Genomic DNA, 11303 nt, shown 5'->3' with positions numbered 1-11303 from the left:
GATCTGGAGGATATTGCGCTGCTGTTGCTCCAAAACGAGTCACTAACACTCACTGGTATACAAGCAATCCCCGTCATGACATGCGCTAACACTCACCGGCTTCAGAAAGCTTGACGGGCGTAGCAACAGTAACTAAGGGGGCGGGGCTTCTGCGAAAGGTCAATTGACTAAATAGTTAAAATATGCAGCTGTAATACAAATGAATCTAGTTACATGCAAATGAAAGTAGTTTATAACTGTACATTAGATTCATTCAGCTGAGTTACTGTCCAAACATCATTTCTGCTGTAATGAGGAACTCATTTCTGTAAGATTTGTACATTTTCTGAATATTCTGCTCAAAAGCACCAATATAATGTTAAGAAGGCCTTTACAATTGTTATTATTGTTCGTAAGAAAAAGGACCGGCTCAAGTGCTCTTGCAGTTGTAATTCTGCTCTATTAGCTGGTGTTTCAATTGCGTTATCATTAATTATTCAACAAGAAATGTGACTTTTAAGTCAAAGCATGTAAGTGTTAACATCTCATGCATTAACCCAGGCTTCTCGAGTTATTTCTGCCATTTTGTCTCCATTGTGAACAGAAAAGATAAAATGAGTCTAATTTGTAAGCTTCATTGCTTTAGCTCCGACTGCAGCGCTTTGGTCAGTCATGCAAAAGGTTCAGCATCTCCAGTCTGAACATTGTGAAAGATTGGCTTCATGGATTCATCTTTAATAATAAACATAAGGCTACAAAAACGAAATAGCCGATTTATGCTTTTTTACAAACACTATAAAAAAGAAAGAATTACTTGCAAACAAAAAATTGAATAGTGAATTTTTTACATTTTAGAAGCAACTGACCTCTCTAACCACTTGAGGTTTCTTGTACTGCTCAGTTGTAAGCAGGACTGTGGTTTGTAAATCATATATAATTTATTTACTGCAGTAAAGTTTTGTTTTATTTGCCTTTTTCAAAACAGCAAGTGAAATTTCTCAGAATAAAACATTTACCGTGAAGTTAAACATGGTGAAAAAGATTTAAAATATACAATGCGGTTGCATCCTAAATTCACCAACTAAACATTTCCCGTTCATCGTGTCAAACCTATAATCTTATAATGGCTTTTACTGTTCTCATTATTTCACAAAGTATTGCTATTTCACTGCAATTTGCTTTTGAGTTCACAGTATTTAAAACTGTTGCTGAGGATGAAATTGTTGAAAGAATTTTTGCAGAAGACAAAAGGATAAACCTAACAAACACTGAAAGTGATTCAGTATTCCAAACGTATCTTTGAGCTCAGAGTTAATACACCAGGACAGGGCTCCGGGGACATGCACTCTGGTGTTCTAGCAAATTACATTTGTAGAAGTTTCAGTTGTGAGCACTACAAGACGCAAGTCTTCACAGCTCGGTTTTCTCAGCAACTTTTTAAATTGAGAGATGAGACCGGAGTCACCCAAGCGAGCGACGACTGGAATCAAACCAGCCGCTGGATATTCTCATGGCTTCGCTGAGCTCCTAAATCACAAATGACAATTAGAACAAAGATGTTTTGGTAGCGCTTTCCTTTACGGTACCCTTATTACCATGTAATTACAAGATAGTAAAATGTAATTAAATTGTAATTACTACCTTATTACTATGTAATTATATGGTAATTACAGTACAACAGTAAAACTATTGTTAGTAAAACTACTTTTATTGAGTAACTACAATAAAATTACAATTCAATAGTAACTCAACACTATATTTTTAACCAAAAGAATGCAACGCAATTTTGGGGTTAGTGGTTAATTGCAATAAAATATAACTTTAAAACTGTCCAAATGACCTACTACTTATTTAGGTGTTACCTAGTGAATTGTTAATACATTACCAGGTAAGTGCTACATTACTGCAGACAGTTAATTACATAGTAAACTTGTACCTTAATTACCACATAATTACATGGTAATAAGGTAGTAGTTACATTTAATCACTTATTTTATTACCTTGTAATTACATGGTAATAAGGTAGTAATTAAATTTCATTACATATTTTTTATTACCTTGTAATTATGTCCTGATGCATCTCAGTAATCCAGGTAAAAAATCAAAAAGAAAAAAAATTGTATAGGTCTTCTGGATGGGTTCTTCTCTAATGAAACGTTTCYTCTCTCCTCCAAGAGACTTCTTCAGTCTGAGAGTTTCAGGCAAAATTCAGGCTTTTAAGCCCWGCCTCCATGTGACTGATACTCACATCACATGGCTATCGTTGACACCTAATTAACACTTTTTGTTAACAGGGGGTGGAGTGATACTGGCAATAGCAGCACTGTAGGAGGGGGACATCTGAAAACGGAGGCCTCCACCTCTGTTTAATGATGGACAGTCTTTCTTTACAAAAATGGCTTCTTTTACTCCTCTCTCAAACCAACGTTCCTCTCTATCAAGAATGAGAACATCCTCATCTCTGAAAGAGTGACCGCTGGCCTGTAAATGAGTGAAAACTGCAGAGTTCTGGCCATTAGATGTAGCTCGTCTGTGTTGGGACATTCTTTTGAACAGTGGCTGCTTTGTTTCCCCGATGTATAACTGGTCGCAGTCCTCCTGGCACTTAACAGCATATACAACATTGCTCTGTTTGTGCCGGGGCACCGGATCTTTGGGGTGAACCAGCCTTTGCCGTAATGTGTTTTGGGGTTTGAAAGCRACTGGGACATCATGTTTAGAAAATAAACGTCTGTTTCTCCGAAACACCCGCAACATACGGAATAACCACTGGTTTGGGTCTGGGTTTGGGGTCTTCATTTTCACCTGAAGGTTGCATGGAATCCTGTCTGTCCTTCCTTGTAATTACATGGTAATAAGGGTACAGTAAAAGAAAGTGTTACTGATTTTTTTTAGACCACATGTTCTGCAAAGAGATGACTCATGGCATCTTTAGATTTATTAATGCAATGGTAAAAACTTAAATATTATTTAGCATGGACAATCAATGAACTCTTGGTATTTGTTACAGAGGTAACTAAAAGCCTATTTTTCATACATTGTATTTGTATGGCTGGTTTGTAAACTTAATAAATACAAGGGAGATTTTCACTTTATTGAACGTGATTAATTTTTGACTCCAATAAAAGCTTAAAACATCCTAGGCGGTGAACACTAAAAAGGCAAATATTGAGTATACTCGATCTGTAGTCGAACAGTTGACGCATGGTCACATGGTTGTTCGATGTTCACTTTCACAACACACTTTTCATAGTCCCTGACTCACAACCCAATGCACAGGGTTTCTTCCGGCTGGAATTTACACTCCAAGGGGAAAAAAACCCCTCAGATATCTACCTTTATTTTGGCCAAAAATCTACTACATTAAAGTGTTTTTTTGGCAGACAGATTCCTCCATGCACACAATGTCTGCTTCCTGGTACATTCTGTTTCGTAGGACTTTGGAAGAGGGCATCAACACTTTAAGCCCCTCCCCCAGCAAGCTTATGAAATGCACCAAATTGTAAAAAAAAAAAAAAAGTTACTCACTGCCCCGGACTGGCGATTGTGATAACAGCACACAACAACAGCTACTGAAGCTGTAAACATCGCTCCCCACCTCTTCTATTCAAGCCGGTGCAGTTTCTTTTCTGTTTCTTCCTCTGATTTCATAAAGTCATCCTCACGCTGCTTACAAAGTTTACAGAAGCTTACAAAATTTACATATTGTAAAGAAGAAACATCTCTCGGCAAACCCGAAAACTGGTACGGTGCCCTGGGGGCGTCCTGAGGCATCACTGGCTAAAGAGGGTGTTGTAAAACCGAACGGGGCGTCCGAGCGCTTTCAGCTTAAAGAGCCTGTGACATGCTTATCCTTCAAACACAAAAAGTCAAAGAAAACTTATTTATATTTAAGAAAATTAGCATAATACACATGATTTTACCCGTATTGCCTCATAACTGGCATATTTTCTCTTGAGTTTGGCTCAGCAAAGTGAAACAGGAAGTGACATCAAAGGGGAACTCTAAGAAAAGAAACTCTAGTCTTTATTGAAACAATCTTATTTAAACTCTTCTTCAACTCTGATAGTGACTCAAAACTCAAAATAATCTAAAGAAACAGATTCTTCTCTAATAACTGTAGCATCGCTGTTTACATGCAGACATTCCCCTGTGACATCACTTCCTGTTTCTTCACATGCAAATATCTCAACAACTGTTCATCTCGACGGCGTGAAATTTGTTTTGCAACATTTTATCAATGCTCTTTTTCCAAAAACCCTTTCATGTTTATTACAAAAATTGGATGTCACAGGCACTTTAAACAAACACAGCCATGACTGTCTGACCAATCACACAGTAAGTTATGTGTAGGGGGGTGAAGGGTTCTCCTGGTGGGTTGAGACAAGAAGTGGAATAATCTGGAATATATTAAAAATGCCAGATTAACGAGTCTATTTAAGAGAATGATAAAGAATAATTTGCTGGAGAAGTATGTAAATGTATGAATTGTTGTTCAAGGAGTTAAACCTTTGTATTTTTCTTTTTTTTTGTAAATTAAAGATTATTTTTGATTGAATTTGTTTATTTGAGAAAAGGGCAGATATAATAAGATTTTATCTTCTTCTGCTGCCTTTCATTTAATTTATGATTATAATTTGGTTGTATGTTGAATTTACGATGGTTTTTTTAAAAAAGAAATGAATAAACTAAGAAAAAGGGCAGATAAAATAAGATTTTATCTTCTTCTGCTGCCTTTCATTTAATTTATGATTATAATTTGGTTGTATGTTGAATTTACGATGCTTTCAAAAGAAATGAATAAACTAACTGTACTGAACTGAAAGCAATTAACATGCTTTAAATAGGTTAAAAAACAGTAGTAAAAATATTTGAGTCACTGAAATAGAAGGCAAAACGCTCATTCTTCTTGTCCAATTCTGTAAAGGCAGTATGGCATCTTTTGCTGAAACCGGGGTTTTCTTCACCATTCTTAGAAAAAGAAACGGGTCTGATTCTCTTGCTGGTTTCTGGAACAGAAGGAAGGGCAAATCTTTTTTTATTTTATTAATTTTTCTTTTAAAAAAGAAGGGCAAATGAAATTCCTGCCCGTGGAAAGTTACTGTGCTTTATAAAATAAATTAATAAATTAAAAACCTTAATAAATAAACACCATACAAATAAAATAATTAATGTAGAGAGGGTGCAAATCTTACGTAATTCATCAGGTAGATTTAAATCAACCCATCCTAGGTAAGTTATTGTGTTTTATAAAAAAAATTAATAAATTAAAAACCTTAATAAATAAACACCATACAAATAAAATAATTAAGATAGAGAGGGTGCAAATNGATTTGTATTTTTGTTGTTTGTTGAATTTATGTTGTTTTTTAAAGAAATAAATAAACTAACTGACCTAAAGTGGAGGAAGACTCAAAGCTTAGAAGAAAATGTTGCAGTTTTCGTCGTGCAACTGCGACAATGAGAGCCAATTTCGGCAATTCAGATGAAGTATGTGGAGGTCTTTACAGGCATTTCAGTCGTAAATATCTGCCTGAAGGATTGCAGGTGATATGCTAAGCCTTTATGTAAAGGAGCAACATTTACATTGAGCTTTTTATAAAGAAATTGTTCTTTTATGCTGTTTTTTCACTTTGTCAGGGCATTTGTATGTTTTTTTGTTTAAAAAATGAAAAGTGTTCTTCTACCACTGACGTATTAAACATCCCATTTTCTTTTTGTCTTTTCTCCAGGATACCAGAGGGTCAGGCAGAAGCTGGGTCCCTGGCAGCCGGAAGGCTGCGCTCCCTGGAGGACCAGCTCACCAGAGCCAAACAACAGATCCACAGCTTCCAGAAACTCACCGGAGACGGTAACTAGGCCCACCTTTAGGGCTTCAGGAAATAAACACAACAGCACACAGCATATTGAAAATGTGTGGGCTGACTATATCTGTATGGTATAAAAACCATAGCTGCTTGTAGAAGTGTTGCCTTTAGGGAGAATGCCAGTCCAGTTCTGTGCTGAAGCTGCTGCAGCCCAGCAGTGCTGATGACACAGCCGTGTCGACGGTGGGCAGGGTCGTGTGTGTTTGCTTCTGTAAGCAGTGGGCATGGGGGGGGCAGGACAGTTGTCAGGTGAGTGGGGAAACGTGTGAATGAAGTGGAAGGAGTGTGAATCCCCCACTGGCAAAATAAGAGAGTGAGAGGGGAGGAAAAGGACAGGGAGGAAATAAAAAAGGACATGTGAGCACGGAGGGCAGCACAGGGTCAGTTTTTCCATCTCGCCGCAGGGGGAGAAAAAGCTAAAAATACCCCGCAGCGTTTTCTCCAACAAGCTTCGGGATAAAGACAGAGGACGGCACGAGATCGAAGAGCTTCTCCACTGCCGACGTCTCCTCCCGCTTCAGGCTGTTCCTTTTATTTCCCCCGTTTCCCTCCACAGAAACCAGAGCAGGCAGCTGTGTTCTCCACGTACCGCTCCACATTGTTTGGCTCATAAGGGTGTGAAGTTCCTGTGTGTGAAAAACATGAGAGACGAAAGCAGTGATCAAGTGTTTCTTAATGAGGTCAAAGTAACACCCAGGGACACAATATGAAAGAGGAAAACTTTTAATGATTATGTTTCAAAGCTGTGTTTTTTTTATTTTTTATATATTTTTTTGTGCCAGGAGGTTATTTATCCTTAGACAATGCTGATTCTCAGACACTTGAAGTCCTCCAAACATCATTTCTTCGAGCTGTCCTCCAGCTTTGTAGCTGTTGTTGATTCAGAGTCTTAGATCATACCTGCCCCTGAAATCTCACACCAGCTGTGGCTCTTTGTTTCGTGCTGTTGTGAGCTCTTGTGTATTTTTTTTTTTTTGACCTGGTATCCCCTCTTTCATCCCCCCGCGCCCCCCGCAGGCCCCGGGCCGACTCAGGAGGAGCTGCGGAGGAAGGTGGAGAACGGTGTTAAAGAGTTCTGGTACTTTGTGCGCAGCGAGGTGAAGAAGTTGTCCAGCGTTGAGCCCAGCGAGAGGCAGAAATATGCTGACGCCCTCCTGCAGGACCTGGGACACCAGGAGAGGTGAGCGCAAACTGTAAACACAACAAATCTCATTGTGTCTCACTGAACTGCACTGTGAAACAATGAGGAAACAAAAACTTGCTGACGTTACTTTACATCTTTAAAGGGCATATCATACTTTTTTTGTTTGTTTGCGTGCTTGAGATTTATTTTTTATGCTTGGAAAACTCCCAGCTCTAAACTCTATAAAAACAGACGTTTTCCTTTTGTTTGGGTTTGAAAATGTCTCATTCAGTGAGCCGCTGGCGTTTACAAAGGAGGCTGCTACGTCACAGAGCATCTCAGGGAAGAGTTACGCAACTTTTTTATTTTTGTCTGCTGCCTTTACTGCACCACAGAAAAATGGTTCTTCAGAGATTATAAAGCTTATAAAGTTTTTAGTCATATTTTTTGTATTTCTGTGTCAACTTGAAACTTGGACTTAAATTTTTTTTAATCATCTTTTTTCTTCCCAATTTTTTTAAATTCATTGATTCATTTCATTTAAAGATAAAAATAAAATTTTATACACAATAAAGAGAAAAAAAATCACACTTGAAAGGAGTCAGAAAGAAGAAAAAAATCTTATATCTGCCCCTTTTTTTCCAAAATTAATTTCAAACAATAATAATCAAAAAACAAAACAAAATAAAAACTTCAATTCCTTTACAAACAACAACTTTTGACATTTTTCATATTTCTTTAACAAACTTATGTTTATCGTTCTCTTAAACAAACACATTGAATCAACATTTTTATAATCATTTTCCAGATTATTCCACAATCTTATTCCTTGAACTGAAGTGCATCGATCCTTCAAATGTGTTTGAATTTTAGGTTTAAAAACATCTCAAGTCCCTTAAGATTATTTAAACTTTCTCTCTTAACAAAATATGTTTAAATGTACATTTTTATGAGCCTTATACATAATCTGCAAGATATTATAATCAACCAACTCATACAATTTTTATAATTTTAATTTAGAAAATAATGTATGGGATGGGTGACAGTAATGTTTTCTGGTGATAATTCTGACGGCTCTTTTCTGTAAAATAAAAATAGGATTTGTGATTGTTTTGTATACTTTACCCAGACTTCAACACAGTAAATCAAGTGTGGAACAATTATTGCATTATATAATATAAACAGAGCTTTATCGTTAAATAAGTTCATTACTTTGTATAATACTGCAATGGATTTGGCTATTTTTGTTTTTAAATGATTTATGTGAGATTTCCATGTCAGTTTTTCATCAATAATGACACCAAAAACTTCACCTGACTGACTCTACAAATCTCAACACCATCAATTTTGAAACTGGAAACTCCAATTTTACATCTGTTACAGAAGCATTATTGGCATTTGTTTATTACAAAATCAAACAATGCTGATAAGAAAGGATAAGCAATAATTCTTAACTTTACTTTTATAAACTTTAATTTAGTTTGAACAAGGAAAGCATTCACCTAATCAGTCAAGGTTGGTGAAACACCACAGCTGCAGGCACGGCAGACTCACATTTATTCATTAAATACCCAATTCCATGTAAGAAAAATCAGCCAAACTTAGAAAAGCAATGATCTCAATGATGAGGTGTGCAGAAAATAGGAAAACAGCAGTTGAATAAACCAGGGCAGGTAATTATCTAATGCTATGGAGAATTTGTGTTATTTTCTCATGTTAGTTCAAGTTTTGGTTTTCATGTTTCTTTCAAATAACTAATTGACTTTTATTTCCCACACAATGAAACTGTTTGGTAACAAGTCATTATCAGTCTCTTTGCTTGATCTGGGATCGATTATATCAATCAAAATCTTCAATTGTGCAGATTTTGAAGCAAAGCAGAGCACCATTAATATACAGTGTTCGTACTGTCACCTTTTTATTTGTCCAAGTTTAAACCATGACCTAAATGAAAAAATACAATAAAATTAATAACATTTAAGTTCAAATACAAAAGGTCAAAGAAAACATCTTTATATTTAAGAAACTGCATAAAACACGCAATTTTACATAACTGGCATATTTTCTTTTGAACTTGGTTCAGCCAAAACGAAACAGGAAGTGACATCAAAGGGGAACTCCCTGGCTTATTAAAACAATATTTTAAATTTGATTCTTCTTCATCTCTTTGATAGAGACCCAAAATAATCTAAAGAAACATCAGATTCTTCTCTACAGTCTGTGTTGTTAGTTATTATGCTCTGTTCACACGCAGACATTCCCCTGTGACATCACTTCCTGTTACTTCACATGTGAATATCTCAACAACTGTTCATCTCAGCAGTGTGACTTTTTTTTTGCAATAAGTTATCAATGTTGTATTTCCAAAAATACATGCACATGTGTTACAAAACTTTGATGTCACAGGCACTTTAAAGGGCAAACCATCAGTTGTTTGTTAACAAAAATAAAATATTACTGAATGATGACATTTCCGCTTGTGTTGAGCATTGCTCATGAACCTGATAACAGTCAGATTTTTAAGTACAATTTGCAGAGCAGCTAAAAGCAAAGCTGGTGAACACACCCTTACTGTCATTTAAATCAGCTGAATAAACTTAATCAAGTGGTTGTATTGTGTTGCTCCTGTGGTGGTTTGCAGGTCGTATCGTTTTACTCGCTGCTGCCTAAGTAGCTTCGCAAAGACGGGTAATTCACCACATACACACAGATATAAACATATTCTCATCTGTATTTACTTTTCATCTCCTCTCCCCAGATTAACTAGTATTCTCCTCAGATGAGTGAGCCAGCTCGGTTCAAAATAAAGGTGGAAAAATAGGAATAAAATGAACAAATGTACAGCGTCCTCATTTAAATTCTGCTAAGAACGGGAAGGGGGGGGGTGATTGCTTTTAGATTCATTCATTATTTCAGTTTGGAAGAATTATGTGAATAATCATAAAGAACCACCAGAAAACAGCAGCTCCAGGTTCAAATGTATGCAACCAGAAAATAAAGCAAATACAATACATTCAAATGTGAAGCACTTTGGTTTCTGTATCTATGTTTTTGTACTATAGTAATGTTAAAATGAATAATTCATTTGAGGTTTAAGCTTAAAAAATGTTATTTGGGGGGATTTGGGGCTAATCAGTATAAACATGAACTGCTGATAAGAAAAAAAAGGAGAGATAAAGAAAAATAAAGAATGAAACATAACATTTTAAGCTGAGAACATTTGTTTTATTTGTGACTGAGATGACATATTCAGGGATCTGTTACTTTACTACTAAATAAATAAATAAATAATAAAAAACACTGGCTTTAACCTATATTTGTGCTTCAGGTTTATTGGTTTGCTAAGGAAACTGGAATAGATAGGCTGAATTGAGAGACTGAGAAATAAAAATTAAGAAACCTTTGTTGATGCCTAACAGATCAGTTATGGAAAATGTTTAGAATAGTGTGTTTTTTTGTGTATAATGACAGATCTGGCCAAACCTCCCCTATCCACCGACTTGTCATAATTGTGTTCATCTTTGCGATAGGACTCTATCTCTCTTATCTCTGTGCGTCCTCTCCCTCACCTGACCTTTTTATATCCAGGCTGTAATCTGAACCTGAACCGTTTAATTTGCTGTCCTCCTGCTGCAGCGTCAGTCCACAGAAAAAGCCACATCTTTAGCCTCAGGATGTATAAACGGAGCCAACCAGGCTGCTGGGAAGCCTACAAGCGCCACATAATAATCACAAAGTATTTGTATAGTTATTTTTTTCACATTACTAAGTGCTTTGAAAGAAAAGGATAAGATGAGTTCACTACAAGAATAAAGGTCTAAAAAAACCCTCCTACATTGCCAAAGGCTTTAACAAAGAGGAAAGTTTAAAGTTTCATTTTGAAGGCAGATAAAGATTTGACGTGTCCTAGTTTTGTAGGCAGAGTGTTTCATAAATCAGGGCTCCAATAGAGTTGTCCGGATCTCCCTTTGTCACAAATCGTGACCTGAGATCACTTAACAGGGCACTGTCTAAAGATCTAACTAGGCAGCAGGGTACATACTCTGTCAATAGGTTTGTGATGTATTTAGGGGTAAGGCCATTATTTAAAGCTTTAAAGGTGAGAATTTGAAATCAATACACTCTTAACAGGAAGCCAGTACAGGGAGGCAAAGCATGGGGAAATGCCTTTGTGCTTTCTAGTCCTGGTAATGAGTCTGGCTGCAGCATCTTGAACCAACTGGAGACGACGGAGGACACCGTGACTTCCTGAATCAGGTGCATTAAGGGAGTTGTCGTGGCAAAGATAGTCAGAAACACGGCGAAAAGGGTGTTTGAAAGACAAGTCTTGCGGG

General features: G+C 36.6%; 1 protein-coding gene across 1 annotated transcript in view; it reads left to right on the top strand.

The window, feature by feature from the left end:
• The window catches only part of fut8b (fucosyltransferase 8b (alpha (1,6) fucosyltransferase)), a 68043-nt gene that overhangs the window by 20709 nt on the left and 36031 nt on the right, over positions 1 to 11303 (top strand). The window contains exons 3-4 of the mRNA XM_014015487.1: positions 5712 to 5830; positions 6864 to 7026. Of these exons, the coding sequence (XP_013870941.1) occupies positions 5712 to 5830; positions 6864 to 7026 (282 nt within the window). The remainder of the gene's footprint in view (positions 1 to 5711; positions 5831 to 6863; positions 7027 to 11303) is intronic.

The sequence above is a fragment of the Austrofundulus limnaeus genome, unplaced genomic scaffold, assembly GCF_001266775.1.
Source record: "Austrofundulus limnaeus strain Quisiro unplaced genomic scaffold, Austrofundulus_limnaeus-1.0 Scaffold129, whole genome shotgun sequence".
Lineage (NCBI taxonomy): Eukaryota > Metazoa > Chordata > Actinopteri > Cyprinodontiformes > Rivulidae > Austrofundulus > Austrofundulus limnaeus.
This window is presented reverse-complemented; position numbering and strand designations above follow the sequence as displayed.